Below are 20,270 nucleotides of genomic sequence, written 5' to 3' on the forward strand. Positions count from 1 at the left end.
CATGCAAGCAGTGCTTTTCTGAAAGAAGGCTTAGTAATTTATTGGCAATGCTGATGGGCAACATACATCGTTGTGCATTTACGTGGATTCAGCCCTTGAGTAAAATGTTCCTGAGTTAAACACAAACTCTGCAAGCAGCTGATGTATCAGAATGTAGGGTGTGACTGCAAACAAAAAGTTGTCCTCCATCTTGGAAGGTGGAGCGCCAGACTGCAGGAGGCAGATGAAACAATGAAAGGCTCTGATTACGGTATTACTTGAGTAAAAATAATTGAATTGTTAAATACAAGTTGCCATTGCCTCAACAAGAACATATACTCAAGTGCAATACACGCACCTAAAACGCCCTCTGTGCAAAAAAACTTGGCACAGATATTCCTGACGTCAAGATTCACATCATCTGAAGTTCAGCTGACATAGTCATGGTGGTGGTATCCCGGGGGATCTATGACACTCAAACATCTTCCCCTTTACTTATTGTTTTATGCAGCCATATGTGGAAGATCATAGAGTTGCACACACAACATTAGTTACAGATTGGTACCTGGATTCAGCTCAGTGTCAAGTGCCTTCTTTAAAGTTAGATTTATTCTTCTCAGCAGAATTAGCACCACCCACACTTAGTGTCTTGTTGGCTGGGCGGCCAGATAATTACATTACATAGAACCGCTCCTTAGCCCTTCCCCGTAGCCACAAATAACCCAACTGGCTTGCATCACCGTGTGAGTCTACAGGGCCCCACATCAAAACTGCTGAGTGGAGGAAAATATGGGCTGTCCATAGAGGTTGCTTTCATTTCTGTCCCACCCTGTGGTCCATGCACAGAAAGGGTGGGTGTACCCCAGGGAATACCCCCTACTCCCTACTGTGTATGTATCCAGAGATTGGATTCAGGAGTCAGCGGATAAGGGATGGGGTTACCTGTGCTGACTGGTCTAGAGTAGGGGCTGGAGGTGCAAAGAACTGAGCATATGGCCTATAGCAGATGCTGGTCAGTCAGGAGCGGGACTCGGGGGCCACCATCTATGAAAACAAATCTGCTACATAGCGTACCCCCCTTCCCCCGGGTAATGCACCCTGGCACAGTAAATTCCCCTGGTTCTGTGGGCCTCATACATAGCAATAAGGGAAAACATGTTTTATAGAGGAAATTGTGATTGTTATAAGATCAACAACGGTTACGTGCACTCAGGGGCCCTTGAAATATCTGAAATTATATTTAGCTTTTTTTAATGTGGCTAGATTCTAAACTGACTGTGCCCCTTTAACAAAAGTATCCCCACATTTTATTCACTCCTGACTGGCTGCCATGTCCGCATGGAGGCCAGATTCACTGGAGAAAACCATCTTTACCTAGGGCTTTTCACATGGGAACATCTAGTACATCTAGGCAGATATCCAGTCTCTGAGTGGCACCAGCTGTCTTAAACACTAGAAAGCATAAGACTCCCATAACGTTCCTGGAAATGCAATATTATTCCATAGAGAATATTTGGTCCTGCCCCCAAACGCTGGTCAGCTTTATACCTAGAAGCATGACGGCTGAAAGCACTTGTGATTTTCAGTTATCTGTGCAAGATGAAGCAAACCAAGAGGCCATTTAGAGCTTCTTTCCGGTTTCAAACTATTTGTTTAGATAAGTACTGTAACTTGTTCAAAGGTACTTTTAGAAACCAAACAGAAAAAGTTACCAACATCTGAAACAGCCCCAGCCCCCACACTATGGAACCCTTATGAAAAGTAACTCTATGTAACAGCTTTTTCATATACAAGATTCTCAGGCTATGACAAGTTAAATGAGGTGTTAAAATACGTCATTAAAACATGTTGCAAAAATCCTTAATTTCAAAAGCAATGCCCTTTAAAAATAATCCAAAATACGTGACAGGCCTAATACGAAGAACTTAAGTGGTGCCTAACGTACCAGGTAAGTGAAAGCAAAAAAGAAAAAGAAGCGCACCACAAGTGCTGCCCCTAGATCCGGATCATCCCTATAGCAGTGCTGATGTTGAAGGAGGGATGAGGAAAAGCACAGGAGGTGTTTCCACTGTGACACTGTCACTGCAGAGAACACTACTGCCTAGATGAACAGCATAGAAGAGGCTAACCAACCTTTCGCTCTACTTCTCCACCTGCAGCAGACCCACTGTGGTGCACATATTCACTTCACACTAAAACCTCACTAGTAGTTCTACCACCTCAACGAGAGGTGTAGGGCTTATGTTGGGGTAGTTAGGGCAACGCAGTGTCAGTGTAGACACTGCATTCCTTACATGGGTGGTTGGATGTCATTCTTGTCAATTTCAGGGCTTGCTGGAGCTGTGAAACTGACATGAAAGACAGGCAGCTAAAGCTCATCTGCCACCCCCACTCTTCTGGAGAGCTGAGCAGTTGGATCCCGTTCCCAGTAGGGACCTGGGAAGGGAGAAACCCCAAGTGGCTTCCCATGGCTCCCAGCAGGGACCAGGGAATGTGGGAGAGGCCGGAGGCCTGTGAGATAACCAGGGTCCCGACATGGAGCTGCTAGCAGAGCTGAGAGACCTGGATCTCAGCTCCCCTCACTGCCCCTCTTAGGTTGGTGGAAGTGCTCCTGGTGCGGACACACACCACCAACCCCCACAGAGCAGTGTGGACATCAGCCACTGCAGGAATTAATACGGTGGCTGTAAGTCAACGTAATATAGGCCGACTTATCTTTGTCAAGGCCTTTGTCAAAGACTTATCTTTGTCAAAGGTCTAGAGAAGACCTTTGACACACTGAAGCATTATGTAGTGATATAAAGAGGTGACTCTTTAAACAGATCTAGCAACCTATCTTCCACAGTTACTGAAGGCGTTTTAAGAAGATAAGACTTAAAACCTATCTACAACCTGTGACACCGTCTGGATTTGGGGTGACCATTTATATTATTTAATACCAATATGACAAAATTGCAATGATTCTTACAAGCTACGCCATGCCAGGTACCATTGGAAAGGTTATAATTTGCTAAGTATGATAATATTGTTTGTGTATGTCAGCTCTATACTGTACTTTATGGATGTGTGTGATGTATCTGTATCCAAACACTTGTGCTGCGCTACTAGGTTACAACCCCCAGAAGATCAGTGTCAACACTGAGGACTCAAGGGTCATCACCTATACAATGAACCCAGGGAGAGAAGGCAGAGCTGCACCTATGAGTCATCAGAACATCTAGGGACATGCCTGTGGTCAGTGGGATTGCAAGGAACTACAGGAGTATTGTGTACAGTTCTGAGCGCCACATTTCAAGAAAGATGTGGACAAATTGGAGAAAGTCCAGAGAAGAGCAACAAAAATTATTAAAGGTCTAGAAAACAACCTATGAGGCAAGACTGAAAGAACTGGGTTTGTTTAGCCTGGAGAAGAGAAGACTGAGAGGGGACATAACAGCTTTCAAGTACATAAAAGGTTGTTACAAGGAGGAGGGAGAAAAATTGTTCTTCTTAACCTCTGAGGACAGGACAAGAAGCAATGGGCTTAAACTGCAACAAGGGAGGTTTAGGTTGGACATTAGGAAAAACTTCCTAACTGTCAGGGTGGTTAATCACTGGAATAAATTGCCTAAGGAGGTTGTGGAATCTCCGTTACTGGAGATTTTTAAGAGCAGGTTAGACACCTGTGAGGGATGATCTAGATATTACTTAGTCTCACCATGAGTGCAGGGAACTGCACTAGATGACCTCTCGAGGTCCCTTCCAGCCCTATGATTCTAAGTGCTTTTCCCTGCCCATATGTTGTGAGATTATGTTTGAAACAAGCCACATGGTAGATCAAAGACTACAAAATGCAGCTGCATCATCTCCATTTTGTCTTCGTTCCTGCTTCCTACCTCTGATTTAACTACTCTACATCTGAAGCTGTGAAACAAAGGACTGAGAACCATCCAAATACTGGATATATTCCAGAGGAACTGCACAAGCCTGCAATCTCCAATACTGCTAAGAACCTGATACATATGGACTTTTAAGTCATTTGTATGTATCTGATTGCTTTGACCATTTAATATCTCTCTTGTTTTCTTTCTTTTTATAATAAATCTTTAGTTTTAGTTACTAAAGGATTGGCTGACAGCGTGCTATTTTGGATAAGATCCAAAGTTATATTGATCTGGTACTGTGGCTGATCCTTGTTGTACCTTCTTGATAAGTGTGGAAAATCAGGAGCACTGTTTGTGACTTGTTGGGAAATCTAACTTCAGTGTTACCCATCAATTCTGGGAGAATCTGCTCTCCTTTTGCAACCTGCTCTGACCTTGACATTTTCAAGTGGGCTACTCTAAGCACATCTGGATCTCACAGCCATTTCTGAAATTAAGAGCCAGATTTTCCCCTCTGTCAAGTACATCTGTGGGAGGATCACCATATTAAAAACATCAACAAGAGCAATTTTTAACAAATGCTTTATTATTGGTCGCAGCCTTTAAAAACAGAACATCCCTTAACCCTAACCAACTACATGAGCTTATTTCAAGTCAGTGCAGGGCAATGAGAAAAATGTGAAGTTGGATCCTGTACCGAGGTGGCTCTAAACAGGGTGATTTTGTTTTTATACGCGAAAATGTTGATATGGGGTGTGAGGTAGGAAACCAAGGAAAACAAACCTGGTGAACAACAGGGGACTTTTCAGGAACAGCTCCCTTTTCCGGCAGCCGCAGGGAAGCGAGGTTAGCTACAACCCTGAAAATCTCTCACACTGTAGCACTGGTACGTAAATAAATATACTAAAGCACTATCAAAGGTCAACTTCTCTCAGGGGGTGGGAAGGAGATGGTGGCACTTAGTGTCCCAACATTAGGATAATTTAGTAGTTATTGCTAAGTCTTAGATATTGAACTTTATAGGTAATTTCTCTTTAACTAGTATAAGATATTCACTAGCATTAACCCTTATGTTTCTGGCACATATTGGATAGAAGAAGGGGCAGCAAGTCAAATACTCGTATAATCCACTTTTTACCTAATAGGCAGGACTGTTCTCAAACTGCTTGAGCAAAAATTTTTATTTTTCATGGAAAAGGAGAGGGCAGAGGAAGGGATTAGGGGAGAAAAGTTTACCACTAGCAGCTTCCCAGGACACTTGGAAATCCACCATGTTTGCTAAACTCTGCAAGGGATTTTCATAGGATATTCTTTGCTAAGAGTTCCTATGGATTCCTTTGTGTACAGCGCATGGAATGACAAACCAGCTCCATGTTTTAATACACTGTGGATTCAAGCCCCCAGAGAGAGCAGGAGATGGCTTTGCTCAAGTCTCTTGAGGCAACACCTAACTCTCAGGAATAATTATGCCAAAAAGTGGTATGATCTGACCTAAAAGGCATTGGCTGGGGTGCCAGGTACACTCACACAAGATCAGCCTGGCATCTGATTCCCATTATACATCCCCCTTCCGCCAACAGCACATACTGAGATGGCCAGCACCTCTCAGTGTTTGGCCAAATGAATTTTAAAAACCTAACATTAACAAGTCTGTGTTGTGTACATGATAGGAGACCAATCACCACAGAATCACCACCATCAGTTACCCAAAAGTTAATTAAGTCTGATGAGCTCACATTTTTAGTTCACAGCAGCACCACATGCCCTCAGTGTCCCAACTCACCCCCACTGCTTCTTCCTTCCCCATAAGGAAGAATTTCCTGGAGAGTGAATTTAAGGAGATGGGGGAAGAAAGGAGCTGAAGTAAGCTCTGAAGCCAGTGAGCTATGGAACTGCTGTGCTCTAATGGAGTCTCTGTAACATCTCCCTGTTAGGCATCATGAAGATTGGTCTCAGTCAGGAGTATCTTCTCTCCAGGTTTAAAGGCTGGCATCCCCATGTAGGGGCAGCTGGCACAGCGGAATGCATCACCCAGGTAACACTGCCAAGACAAAGAGGCAAGGGGAAAAAAATCAGCTTGTTACCAAGGTCAGTCAAAAACAAAGGGCTGGGTTACATGGTTTCACTTCTTTTCCCAATGGGAAGTGGTTTGCCCTACACAGAGTTACAATCTGCTTGCCAGAGAATAAACCAGCACAGAAAGAATCAACTTTCCGCCTCCAGCAATCAGCGCAAACCTGGTTAGGTCAGGACTGAGGTCTGAAGTAGCTCAGGACTGAATGAACAAAGAATGAGTTTTCCCTGACCACGCAAGAAGGCAGTGTCTCCAGATTAGGGTTAAAGTTTAGCTGCTGGAACATCCAACTCTTGGTGCTCTTAGTTTCTCCAAACCACTCAGAAAATCCTGTTTTACTTTGAACACAGTTGGCTTTGGGGAGAGGAGATATCTTAGTAAATATTGAGCAGCTCCAGCTCAAATAAATGTCATGAATGAGAATCATAACTATATGGAATTTGGAGACTTCAGTCTAGCTCTTACTAGAGAGGTATCCATATCATAACAAGGAGTGAATGTACACAGAGCAAGTTTGCTGCAAATACATCTGAAATTATTACAGACCCACCGATGCCAATTATTACAAATCTGATAGCCCTGCAGAGACAGCACAACTGCTTCAAGGCTACAAATGTTGTTTAGTAAAGTCAACCCATAGGGCTTATGCAGCAACCACTAACTACACAGAAAGTAATGTTTTTCTAAACTAGTTCACAGATAAGAACACAGTCTTTCCCTGTCTGTCTATACCATAGGACAGAGGGAAAGGATACTTACATTTCCACAAGCAGATTTGGGTTGCAAGCTCTCCTTTTTCTGCTCCAGCTCCTCCGCAAGGCCACACGTGCTGCAGAGGAAACAGGACTCATCCTAAGGCTGTTTGCAATGTGGTTAGCCACTGACTCTACCCACTCCACCCTCTAACATTTCTTCCTCGATCCTTCACACCATGTGAGTTTAAAGCCCCAACAGATCATTTCACACAATAGGCTTTAGCATGTGCGCACACTGAGCGTGCACACACTTTATTCTTCCCTCTAACGTCAAGTGTCTCAGTTGATTGGACTTCCCTCTCTCCACCGAACACGTGGGGAAAAGCTATCAAAAACCAAACTTATTTTAAAAGCTACATGCAATGTTTCTCTGAAAGAAACCTCAGGAAGATCCTTAGTTTTAAAACAGGCTGCATGAATCCTATGGTCTTCCCCAGGTGAGTCTGTGTTGGGGGAGGACAACATTTACGCCTGGGATGATTTTTTCTAGTTACACCAGCATACATCCTTAATGTAGATTCACTTAAAAATAGTTTAAATTTTCCTTAAAAATCAGTTTAGCTTAGTTTATTAAATTTGTAATTGATCTAGTTACACCATTGCGATTTTTCTAATACAGACAAGCCCTTGACAAATTTGAAGGAAAGATTTACACACTAGAATCGAATTTTGAAAAAATTCTACAAAAAGAAATTCACTTTGCCAACCGATTTCTAAATGTGTTTCTTAAACTAAACATTGAAATATGGACCTGAATGCAATAAGGGCTTTTTAAAAAAAGAGTAAAGAAACCAGCCAAATGAATTGGACAGCACCATACCCTGCTGTTTTTTTTTAAAGGAAATGGTTAAATCTGATTTGAAGTCAGCATATTCACCAAAACATCAAATCTAGTACTCACCAGTTCTTGCAGGCTCTCTTTTTACCCGCTTCCTTACAGGATGGAGCTTTGAGGGAAGATGGATCTGGCTTTTTAAGATCCTCAGAATCTAGCAACTCATCAGAGTCCAGGAGATCCTGAAAGAAACAACATGGAGAAAGAGACCAAAAAAAAAAAAAAAAAAAAAAGGATTTGGCTCAATAGGGAACAGTGACATTGCCAATGTTAGATTCAAAGAGATGACAAACACCTAGTGTAGTTCACACGTAAGTGTTAGAATGATGCTCCATGCAATAAACCCCACACCATGTAGCATTAGAGGAATTTTTTCCATATGGCTCTCATGCCACGATCTCATCTGTAAAGCCCTGCTAAGTACTGTGGATGAAAGTTTGTGAAACTTCTAAGTTTTGTGTGGAAAACAAAACACAAAACTTACCATTCCCTCATCATCCATATCATTGGCAGAAAGAGTCCACAGCTTTGCAGCAGTGGGGTCCACAGCAGGCTTGCCTGGAGCCAAAACAAAATAGAAGTGGACAGTGATCACACACAGCATGCATCAGACCTACTCCCAGCAAAGAAAAGGTTCCAATATTACTCTTGAAAAACATTCCCTGGGTTGTGGTGCTTTTTAATCAGACTGCACCTATCTGTGGAAGTTCTCAGAAGTCAAGCACCCACCACCCACTCTCTCTCTCTCTCTCTCACAAATCAGTCTTTAAATCCCATTTGTCAAAGGAATCCTCTCTCCATTTCTCCTCATCCTTCATCAAAAATCCATTATGAAAAAAAAGTGACAATACCCTCCCCTGGTGCACCCATTTGTGACACCAAAACAAGATGTCACTCATAGAAGGTGCATCTCTTCATAATATGATCATCTCTCTTATTTCTTTTGTTTGAAACGCAGTGAAATAGTTAGTGTTGACATCAGGGCGGGCACTGATGCTAGGAGCTGAGAGCTGTAGCTCTGTATGTAATTTAATCACCATTAATATAGGTCAAAGATCTTGCAAAGACCCTTTGGCAAAAAGGAAGATCTGGGTAGTCCTAATATCTCTAATAACGTTAAAAACAAACCCAAAAAACATAGAAAATTCTTTATGTAGCTCTCTGTATGCGTTACAAAGCAACAGGAAAGGGCACGTTTTCCTCCACCTCTGTTTTGCAGTTAACCTTTGAAATGGAAATGGAAGCTTCCAACAGACACAAAATGATTGTTAACCAAGATTACAGAGACCCATGTTTTCAAACATCCTTCTTCATTAAGCATTCAAAATTATTATGTTCTCTGTTCTACAATGTCAGGAGTTCATACACTCCCAGCACAAATACTAGTCTTCTCTTCAATCTGACCTGAGGAAGCAGACTTCTTGGCAAAGGAAAGTTTGAGCTGACTTGAGGATCCCACTTCAAAGTTGGGTTTCTTGCCTTCCATCTGAACAGACAAAAGGTCATCGCCTTGGTAACCCAGATGCTCTTGGACTGACTGGGTCTCCTCAGGGGTCAAAGGCTCCTTCTTCAGCTAGAATGCAAGACACAGCGAGTGTTAATCCTTCTGCAGAACTGCCTTATTTCAATGCCCTGTGTAGTAGCATCATATCATAGAGCTAAGGGTTTTGTCTCTGTTCCATGATGCTGCGCTGTACTTCAAATTGGTTCATTCACCCTGCTTGCACAAAAAGGGGTGGGGGCGCAGTTCTAGCTGTTGCACAGCTGGTGGTATTACACAGCTTACTGCCACTATTCATTCAAAGAAACGTGGATTTTTTTTTTCACTTCAAGGAAAACTCTTATTCATGCAGTACTAAGAGCACAGTTTTCATTGCTGGTTATACCTGCTGTATATTTCAAGGCAAACTAACATGGTTGGGTAGTGAATAACTAGCATCCCTTTTGGAAGTCTCTTCTCTACATTATACAGTCCTGAAATGGGAGCTGTTTGGAGATGGTTAATGCATATATTCATACCTCCTTCACTTCTACCAGCCCAGAGAGCATCAGAGCCGTGGGGAGCCTGGCTGCTGTCTTGATTCTGTTGTTGTCACCTGGGAAATATGACAGGAATCACAAAACAAAGCTCATTGTTAAGAACTAGACATGTTGCTTTGAACATGAAAGGATTGACAGTGCTTTAGAAGGCAGCATTCCAGCTAGTCCCTTTGTTTATGTGCTTCTTTCCTAATCACTCCAGGCACATCTGGGAAGAGAAATCAACTGTTCATTCATTCAAAAACAGGCCCTTCAACTCTGACACTATTAATTAGTTCCAAATTATGTGCTAGACAAATACATTCAGATCACGAAGGCTTCTCCAGCATCCAAGAAAAAAAATCACCTCCACCTACTAAAGAGAAAAATGGGAACTCCCACTTCAACAGGCTCATGGAAGTCCTGCACAAATATGAAGTGCTAAAAAGTCTGAAATATACATTGAAAAGCTCATTCTAGAAGGTATCAGGTTTTACATTGACTGATTTAATTAACAGGTTTGGTGCATGTGTCTTCCAGGAGGTAGCTGACATTACTAGTAAGAAGACTCCATTCATATAATTTGTAAATTGTGATAGGATAAGATGCACCTTCTCCCTTCTAAACTTCACTTTATCTTATTTAGATTATGCAAGTACCTAAAGGCCCCAATCAAGATCAAAGTCCTGTTGTGCTAGATGATGCACCTCAGAGTAAAAGGCGGACCCCCAGGCCTTAAGAACTCATGACCTAATTTTACTTTCACAGAGGCGCCAAAAACCTGACTTATGGCAACACAAACTCTAGCATCAGCCCTTGGCTTTCAGTATGCTTACAAGAACATGTCTCTCTCTGCTCTTATATTTTTGATACAAGATGGTCCTCAGCAGGGATGTTAACTTGCTAGTTACAAGCTTAGATCCCCTCTTGCTGCTTATGTTAATGTGTCACAGGAGCAGAACTACTCTTTACATTGAAAGGCTTTCAGAGCTCCAACCCCTTCAGCTTTGGCCTAATCCTCCATGAAAGCATGTTTGGTTGCCTCAGACGCAGGGACAAGAACATAGCAGATTCACTCTTACCTGTTTGCACAGCCACGGGTTCTTTCAGAAGGACACGACCCCCTGGCTTGAGTATCCGAGCTATTTCTGCCAGCACCTCTGCACTGTGCAGTGTCACACTACCTGGGACCATGCCTGACAAAACCACATCAAAGCTGGACTCCGCATGAGCCGCTGAAAAGAAGGAAAGATGAAGAGATAAAAAACACACTTGTCTATCTTACCAACTATCCCCTCTCTGATCTCCTTCATACACATGCATGTGATAATCACACCACATAGTGTCCATTAACAGTCATTCAGTGACGAATGAAACATAACCATGCTGAGTGGTTTTCTTGTATACTACTAGCAGTATAAGTCACGAAGGATTTCTACCATTATACTTAAAGATGTTCTGGGTTACAAATCACAGAAGATGCTAGCTCAGATCCATTAACTGCACCCACAGAGCATGACACTGCCCTTAAAACAAATCAGGGATAATTTTTACCACATATTCTTACAATGGAACAATTGGCCAATATTTTCCACAGATACCCGGCTCTCAGGTCCCACCAATGCCTGAATCTTATCCACCAGATTCTTCAGTCCTTCAACGGGCGAGGAGCTATCCCAGATCACTGCCACATGCTGGCCAACTGAGATTCCATATTCCGCCATCTCTGCCGTATCACTGGACCTGAAACTGCTAGATTGAGAAAGGAAGAAATCAGTGCCAAGGTCACCGTGAAGAACGTGAGTTTTGACTTAATCCAGAGGGTTGCCCTCTTTAAAGAGCTAGGATTATCTTCTGGACACTGAAAACAGAGAGTTTCTATATCTGCATGTTAATGTAGCATGAAGAAATACCATCTCTATGTCTAAGAGCATAAATCAGTTTCTCTCAAATTGTGACACTTGCTTCCTTCAGGTGCTCTCCCAGGCCCAGTGCAAACCAAGATTAAGGGAAGTGGGAAAGATTTTTGTACAATCCTAAATTAGTAATGAATATGCAATACTAAGTGCTCAGCAGCCATTGGTTCTACTTGTGACAGTGACTGAGCAAAGAAGAAGCTAATATATATCCTGTTTACATGAGGAAAACATACATCTTAGTTTCAGCATCCTCAATCCTCCAAAATAAAGCCCTTTGCTCTCCTCCTGACATTAAAAAAATAAAAACCGTGCTTACATATGGAGACAGAATCTGCGGAGGGGAGCAATAATGAAAGTTTGATAAACTCTGTCCTTCACGATCTGAAATACATTAATCCCTGAAAGCACTGAATCATAGAAATGTGGGAATGGAAGGGACCGAGAAGTCCTCAAGTCCAAACCTCTGCACTGTGGCAGGCCAAGTAAAACTAGACCATCCCTGACAGGTGCTTGTCAAACTTCTTTTTAAATGCTTCCAATGACGGGGACTCCACTACCTTCCTCGGAAACCAATTCCAGAGTTCAACTCCCCTTATAGTTAAATTTTTCCTAATATCTAACCTAAATCTCCCTTGCTGCAGATTAAGCCCATTACTTTTTGTCCTTCCGTCAGTGGACACAGAGAACAATTGATCACCTTCCTCTTCATAACAGATTGGAAGATTTATCACTCCTTAACAGATTGGAAGATTTATCAGTCCTCTCTCAGTCCTCTTTTCTCAAGACTAAACATGCCCAGTTTTTTCAACTTTTCCTCAGAGGTCAGGTTTTCTAAACCTTTTATCTTTTTTGTTGCTCTCCTTTGGACTCTTTCCAATTTGTCCACATCCTTCCTAAATTGTGGTGCCCAGAATCAGATACAGTCCTCCAGGCCTCACCAGTGCTGAGTAAAGCAGGACAGTTAACGCCTGTGTCTTACATACAACACTCCTGTTAATACATCCCAGAATCATATTAGCCTGTTTTGCAGCTGTATCGCATTGATGACTCATATTCAGTCTGTGGTCCACTATAACTCCCAATTCCTTGTCAGCAGTACTACCACCTACAGTTATTCCCCATTTTGTAGTTGTGTATTTGATTTTTCATTCCTAAGTGAAATTTACTAAAAACAAGTGCAAAGTATTTCATTTATTGAATTCAGACCAATTCTCCAATTTATCAAGATCACTTTGATTTTTAAACTGGTCCTCTAAAGTTCTTACAACTCCTCCCAGCTTGGTGTCATCTGCAAATTTTATAAACATACCCTCTACTCCCTTATACAAATCATGAATGAAAATATTGACTAGTAAGGGACCTAGGAAAGACCCCTGAAGGACCCCACTAGATACACACTCCCAATTGGATAGCAAATCATTGATAACTACTTATTGAGTATGGTCTTTCAATCAGTTGTGCACCCACCTTATAGTAATTTCATCTAGATCACATTTCCCTAGTTTACTTATGAGAATGTCATATTGTCCCAAAACCTTACTAAAAATCAAGGTATATCACGTCAACTGCTTCCTCCCACCCCCCATCCACTAGGTCAGCAATCCTATAAAAGAAGGAAATTAAGTGGTTTGGCATGATTTGTTCTTGACAAATCCATGCTGACTATTCCTTATAACCCTATTATCCTCCAGGTGCTTAGTTTAATAATTTGCTCCACTATCTTTCCAGGTATTGAAGTTAGGACAACTAGTCCAAAAGAAACCTGCATTCAGAACTGTCATGATAAAAACAAAAGATAAACTAATAGTTTAGATTAATCTATTTTACTAAGAAAATATTAAAAACAAAAGAAATTTAGTTATCCAATTAGCTTTTCTTATTTCACCCATTTGAAAATAAAGCTAAACTGGTCAGTTTCACTTTATGTACTAGCACAGCATTTCTCAAATTGGGGGTCTTGTCCCAAAAAGGGGGTTGCAAGGCTACTGTAGTGGGGGCTGTGGTATCGCCAACCTTACTTCTGTGTTGCCATCAGAGCTGGGTGGCCGGAGAGCGGCAGCTTCTGTCCGGGCACCCGGCTCTGAAGGCAGCACCACTGCCAGCAGCAGCATGGAAGTAAGGGTGGCATGATAGGAGAAGGGGGAGCATCACTTTTTTGCGGGTGTCATCACAGCTTGAAATATTTTCAAAGGGGAATCCAGCAAAAAGTTTCAGAACCCTTGCACTAGCACAACATGTATACAGTACTGCAAAGAATATTTAAATCCAAATTGAAAACTTTTCCACAGATTTTTATTTCTGATTTTTCAGTATTCAGTTGAGATCTTTCTGCTCATTAGTTTTTGTGCGGCTTCTCTTTTACAAAACTTGAATGTTGGTCTTAAGTTTCCAAATGTCACTTCTGACTTACTTTAAGGTTGAACAAACAGCACAAAGAAAAGAGTTAAAGCAGTCAAGACAACTTTTAATTAACTCCAGTGTGCCCAGGGATATGGCCTAGTGATTAGACCATGGGATTGGGAATTAGGTTCTTTTCTGGCTCTGCCATTGATTCCATGTGTGATCTTGGGAAAGTCTCTTAACCTCTGGGGTTTCAGTTTCTCCATTTGTAAAATGGGAACATCACTACTTATCTAGATCACAAGAAAAGTAATGCTTACTGTTTATTAAGTGCTTTCAGATCTTTGGTGGAATGGCACTAGATAACTTAGTTGCAAGTTTCTAATGTTACAGACACTGAACAGCACCTTACAAAAAGATTGCCACACTTTAGTAAGAGTGGTACACACAATGAGCAAAATTCATCCCTGGCTGAATTCAATGGGAGTTTACAAAGCAGGATTTTGGTTCAATATTTCTCCAGCTGTCTGAGCCAATGGCTCATCTCTCTCCTTTCTTAGAAATTTCAAAATACATTCAATGTGGAGTATAAAAAGGCAGCTACCTGATAGCAATAAACCTTACCTGTACAAAGCTCCACACTAAGAGTGATTCTGATTTGCAGTCTTTACAATCTCTATTTTAAGATCCCCAAGATGTATCATAATTGTTCTTGGGTGCCTATGCAAAACAAAACTACACAACATCCATACCAACATCAATAAACTCATCCTATAAATTAATGCATGTCATAAATTAGTCTCTCTCATTAGGCAAAAGGATTTTTTTTTAAAAAACCCATAGGTGAAAGATTTACTATGCCCTACAGTTCAACAGACTTGGGTTCAGATGGGCCAATGGGGAAAAACAAATTCCAAAGTCAGAGGCCCTACTCTGAGAATATCCTGCCCCAGCCTTTCAACTCTCAGGACTGCAAGCAAGATTGACACAGCTGGTCTCAACTATCGTGGCTGCACACATGGAGAGAAGTGGTCTTAGATAGTCAGGCCTCAAACTATGTCTGAGTTTTTAAACAAATCAGTAACAACACGCTGAATTGTAACTAGAACAGGAAGTCACTGAAGCCTTCAGAGAAATAATGTAACAAACGCCTTTCCCAATTAAAGCAATGACGAGGAAAAACTGCCAGATCATGCAAGATGAGGTCCTACATCCAAGGGAATATAATACTCTCCCCTCTAATTGTTTTCATCAGGTGGAACTCTTACTAAGGGACCAGTTTACAGCACTCAGATTGCTTAACCCCCCTACTGTCTTCTCACTCCTTAAATACCTCCAATTTTTAAATTAGTCTTAAGTTAGCCTTGCGTATTGTACCATTGTGATACACTGTACCCCATATAACATCCTGTAACCTCATATTCACCACTTTTATATGGTTATGACGTGTTGTACAAAGCATGCTTTGTGAGGTATCATTTGAAAAGTCAATCTACTGAACATTACTATCCTCTTGAAATATGTGTAGCAACGCTATGTATAATGTTATAAGTTTTACGGTATGATTTTACTGAAGCATGGTGTAACTCTGGGAAATGCACACAGACTAGCTCCTCAGAGACAACAAAGTAGCAACCAACACCCTGCCAGGTGTTAAAGAACCATTGTCCAGCAGGGGAAAGGGAAACACAAAATTTACATTGTATAGAGGGACGGTTCATATCTCAGGTACACAACAGCCTGCTCGTCCCCTGCACACCAGCTAGGGGTCAACCTCAAAGAGAGGAGGAGAGTATAAAATAAGAGACAATGGCTTCCTCATTACCTCTCCTCCCCCACCTCTACTTGTGGAGCAAGATCATTTCAAAGACAAAGAGGCATCATTGTACTAGAAAAGTGGACCCAGGCTGTGCAGGAGGATCCCACCTGAGAACTAAGAACTATGAACTGCCTGCAGCATTTGGTGGGGTGAGAAAGTTGCTTGCTTCCAATTTTACTTAGCTTGATAAAGTTTAAGAACTAGATTGCAATTTTATCATTTTATTTCTGTTTGTAACCAATTCTGACCTTTTATGCCTGTATCACTTAAAATCTATCTTTCTTTAGTTAATAAACTTGTTTTAATATTTTATGTAAACCAGTGAGCTTTGACTGAAGTGCTGGGGAATCTCTGCTTGGGTTAACAAAGTCTGGTGCATATTCATTTTCTTTGATAAAATGACAGGCTTATGAGCTTGCACTGTCCAAGGGTCTTGAGCAGTGTAAGATGAAAATTTTAGGGGTTCCAGGTTGGGGTTCACAGGATTTGCAGGTGTCTCACTGCACACAGTTCATGTGGCTGGGAGAACAATTCATATATGTTGGTTCATATATTTGTTGGTTGTGCCTTCACATGCTAATGGCTGTGTGAGCAAAGCGGGTAAGCAAAGCTAAAAGCTAATGGAGCTGTAGAGGGGCTGCTTTTCATGAGCAAAGCAGTGAGAGAGGTATCCAGAGCTAGAGAGTTAAGGGGTGCAGGATTCCACAGTCCACATTGTATCCTGGGGATGTCAAAACCAAAACGTTTGACTATGTCAAAACCAGTAAAAGTAAATAGGATGGCTGGTCATTTGGCTTTACAACAAGCAAGAAAGGTTCTTTTAAGATACAATAAGTTTTCTGTTGCGCTGCAGGAGGCATCTCAGATAAAAGAACTGCAATTCAGGGTGGAAAGCACTCTACCCTACTTCTTGGGTCTTATCTCAGTCTCACAAGCATTTTGATCAACAGGTCTCTGAACTCAAGATTGTTCCCTCCCAAAAATGGGCAAGAAAAGAATCCAGAATTTAAAGAGCAGCAAAGCTACAAACCTCCAACAAGAACTGAGGAGTTCTTCAGTAGACAATGAAAGCTGAATACACAAGGTGCACTGCTCATCTTCCCTGAGTCAAAGCAGCTGAGTTAAACATATTGAGAAATGCATCACATTTATGAACTTTCACTCTTCACTGAGAAGGGTTCAAAGCCGTTTCCCTTGATTTCTACACAAAACTTTTCTGGAGGAGAATCATATCTCCATCTTCCCAAAATTCATTGCAATGTTGTCCTCATTCAGTAATGCACTTTAACTTTCATTTCATATACGTGAGTCACTTGTGTGCGCACAAATTGGAGGCCCACCCTTCTTTTTTTCCTGGAAAGATAAGTTTAAACATTTAGATTTCACTAAAGTCTGTTGAAAAGTAAAGTGCCATTTTTCATTTATATTTTTATGAAGTTTCAGGATGGATGGTTCCAACCCATCCAACTTTGAACAAAGTTTCCATTACTGAAGCACGTTAAAAATCGTTCAGGGAAGTAATTGTAAAATGATATGAGAATTCAATATTTCAAGACTTACAGAAGCAGAGGACTTGCAACTGAGGTGAAAGATTTCTTATTCTAAGGCATGGTCTACATTTAAAAAACTTATACTGGCATAGCTGTCAGTGAGAGGGTGTGGGGGGAAAAAAAACAAAAACAAAAAAACCCACACAGCTATGCTGACAAAACCCCCAGAATAGACACAGCCATGCTGACAAAGGAATGCTTTGTTGTTCAGGGAGGTGATGTTCCCACACCAACAGAAAAACTCTTTGTCGGTGTATACTGTGTCTACACTGGGAGGCTATGCCAACACAGGCTCTGTAGTACAGATAGAGCCTGAAGCTAATTCTACTGTAAGAGCTAAGGATGTGATTCTCAGATCACACAGTCATACTCATGCTAGCTCTCAACTGAACTAACATGTTAAAAATAGCAGTATAGTGGAGACAGCACGGGCTACAGCGGCGACAGCACGGGCTACAGCGGCCATCACCCAGAGCGTGTACCATCCATGCGGTTTAGCAGGTTGGCATGCAGGGCAGCTAGCACATGCCACTGCTGCTACCTCAGCTACCATATGTATTTTTAGCATGCTAGGTCAGATAAGAGTTAACATGAGTATGTTTATTTGTGCATGGAATCACACCCCTAGTTCGTAGTGTAGATGTAGCCATATTCACTGTGGATCAAATCCAGCTCAGGTGAATAGTGAGCAAAGTCACTGCTAAGTAATGACTCTTTAGTGACCTATGTAAAAATCAAATGATAGTCTCAGTCCAATTCCTAGTGGACGTGTATGCATCACCAAAACTACTGCCACAACTGTCACTATTTAAGCAATCTTAGCAGAGAGGCCAAGAAATGAATGGACACAGCGATTGTGTTCTCATCCCTTCTGGTGGGCTCTCTAAAATAAGCAAAAGAATATTAGCAGAGCAGTGTATAGTGTTCTGCATTGCTTTTGCCCATGCCCTATCTGTTGAAGATAAAGGATTTCACTTTAAATACTATCAATTTTGCATGAGTCACAATCTAAACAAAGTTTCCTTTTTCATAAATCCTTACAAATACACTTCAAAATTCCAAATTAAATTTCTTAGAGCACAATAAGTTGGAGTATAACAACCATGGAGCTTTCTGTGGCCTAAAACCAACATCACTGCAGTGCTGCAGGCTACTGCTGTTGGTGAGCATTTTAAATATGTTCCCTTATGCAGATCTTGTTAACAAGAACACAGGAAAGGAAGGATTAAATCTCTTGGAGGAGCAGAGCCAGACAAGTGCTTACAAGGATTAGGAAACAGCCCAATAGAGGAGTTTCAAAGATGGGATGCAAAAGCAGGTATTAGTGTAATTGGGAATAAAACCATTTTCTCGAGGGATGCTGGAAATGTTCCAGTTCACTCAGAGCAAAGAGAAGATCTGGTTAGTGGAGAAGTCACTGGCTTTATTCCTTATCTTACAGTCTGATGAGCACATAACATTTATAGGAGTCATATGTACATCAATAGGACAGACATTACCGATACAATCTATATTTTGTGGCATTAGCTACAGAAATTCCATGCCAGAAACAGGCCTTGGAACACCACTCTTCCCAAAAATAGCTTCTTTATTGAGTCCCTATTCAGTTTTTACCTCAACTTTATACATCTATCTGAAACCTTTGATCTTAAGATACCTTTTCTTACCAACCTAATGCTTACTGTCTGATTACACTTCAGAAAGACTGCTGAGAGGAATCCACTGAGCTTTCTTTGAAGCTTTCTTTTTACTACCCACATTACCTGATACTAAACTTAATGTTTTATTATGCGAATGCCCTGTCATGTCAGCAATTAGGGAGAAACCAAAACATCTCTCAATACTGGGCTTTGCTTTCAAACTACTGACACAACATTACTCACATGGAAAGAGAAATGATTAATAAAGATTTTAATACAGCATTTGAGAGACTGGGCCACACCCACAGTTCACCTCACAAAATTACTTCTCAAGTGGGTAACATATCTGGCACCTGGAAACGTTCAAACAAAACAAAAACCAGGAAAACGCCTTCCAACAACAATAAATTAGCCCCCACCAGCAATTAAGTTGCCTAAGCCACACTTCTTTCTACAAATACAGAGTGGAAGGAGGCCTTTAATAAGGCTTCCAGATACTTGGGGTGAGGAAAGATGCGAAAGCATGTCAAAGGAGTTTTCTTAGGTGCTTCAGAGCAATTCAGACAGGTAACCACAGTAATTGTAGCAAGCCAAAATAACCCAAGAGTCAGATTTCCAATGCCAAGTGCAATCAGATTTTTAGCTTTTGTTATCCTAGGCCAGTGGTTCACAAACTGGGGGTCGTGATGCAGGTTATGACAGGGGACATAACAGAAGAAACAGAGATAGTTTGATCCTGGCTCCCAATATCAGTGTAATGCAAGCTGCAGAACAATGGAGGAGAAATGAAAATAAAAAGGGTCTCTCCCCAAAGATAATTAAAGTCCGAGAGGCCAAGATGACACTGATGGCCCAGCGCCAGCAAGCAACGCGTGACTAAGGCAGAACAGCCCTAGCAGCAGGCAATGACTGAGCAGGTCTCACGCCAGGCTGCTAGCTGAGTGGAGGGGGAAGCCCGCATGCCAGGCAATGCCCTGTGAAAAGGTGCCCGAGGGACACGGAGTCCCGCTCCCCCGGTGGCAGGTGACACAGCCATCCATCGCCCGCTGCCTAGGGCAAACCAAGGTGCTGGCAGCCCCGCGGGGCCGTGCATGGAGGATGTGGGGGACCCCCAAAGACGCCACTGGTGGAAGGGGACGGAGACGGGGCCCGGGGGTTCCCAAAGGTGTCACGGGGGGGACAGACGGGGAGGGGAGCCCCAAGGAGTCTCTGGGGGGAGGGGACGGAGGGGGTCACCGGGAGGAAGGGAGGGGAGAGGGGCAGGGGCCCCAAGGAGTCACTGGGGGACGGGGACCCCCCTCCAACTACCTCCGAGAGAAAGGAGAGACCCACGGGCCGGGCCGGTGCTGTCCTCCCGCCGCCCCACTGACTGACCTCTCTCTCTCTCTCCCGCCGCCCGCGACCACGCTCCACCCCGCCCACCCCGGCCCGGCCTTTTCGGCCCGTCATCCGCCCGCGCCCCCGCCTACCCCGGGCG

The 20,270-nt window shown here is 42.3% G+C and overlaps 1 protein-coding gene across 3 annotated transcripts; it reads right to left on the reverse strand.

Annotated features, from left to right (window-relative positions):
- Positions 1–4,408: 4,408 nt before the first annotated feature.
- On the reverse strand, positions 4,409–20,187 carry CIAPIN1 (cytokine induced apoptosis inhibitor 1). 3 transcript variants are annotated; one of them, XM_067552334.1, is made up of 10 exons: positions 20,102–20,116; positions 14,409–14,519; positions 11,093–11,277; positions 10,608–10,760; positions 9,526–9,602; positions 8,911–9,079; positions 7,991–8,064; positions 7,573–7,688; positions 6,676–6,745; positions 4,409–5,883 (listed from the first exon to the last, which is right to left on the reverse strand). In XM_067552334.1, the coding sequence occupies exons 3-10, from the start codon at positions 11,247–11,249 to the stop codon at positions 5,773–5,775; spliced, it is 927 nt and encodes a 308-aa protein (XP_067408435.1). In that variant the 5' UTR covers positions 11,250–11,277; positions 14,409–14,519; positions 20,102–20,116; the 3' UTR covers positions 4,409–5,772. The 3 variants fall into 3 exon arrangements, with proteins under 3 accessions (XP_067408435.1, XP_067408427.1, XP_067408442.1); XM_067552326.1 differs by lacking the exon at positions 14,409–14,519 and having other exon boundaries at positions 20,102–20,187; XM_067552341.1 differs by lacking the exons at positions 14,409–14,519; positions 20,102–20,116 and adding an exon at positions 20,168–20,179.
- Between the last annotated feature and the right edge of the window lie 83 nt (positions 20,188–20,270).

This window comes from Emydura macquarii, unplaced genomic scaffold (assembly GCF_026122565.2).
Source record: "Emydura macquarii macquarii isolate MOO-44397 ecotype Brisbane River unplaced genomic scaffold, CSIRO-AGI_Emac_v2 contig_295, whole genome shotgun sequence".
NCBI lineage: Eukaryota > Metazoa > Chordata > Testudines > Chelidae > Emydura > Emydura macquarii.

Coding starts and splice junctions, on each gene's coding strand:
- CIAPIN1 (XM_067552326.1), bottom strand. CDS start 11,249: ATGGCGGAATATGGAATCTCAGTTGGCCAGCATGTGGCAGTGATCTGG. Junction 8,065..8,910: donor CAAGAAGTCTGCTTCCTCAG/GTCAGATTGAAG, acceptor TTTTGGCTCCAG/GCAAGCCTGCTGTGGACCCC. Junction 7,689..7,990: donor ATATGGATGATGAGGGAATG/GTAAGTTTTGTG, acceptor TGTTTCTTTCAG/GATCTCCTGGACTCTGATGA.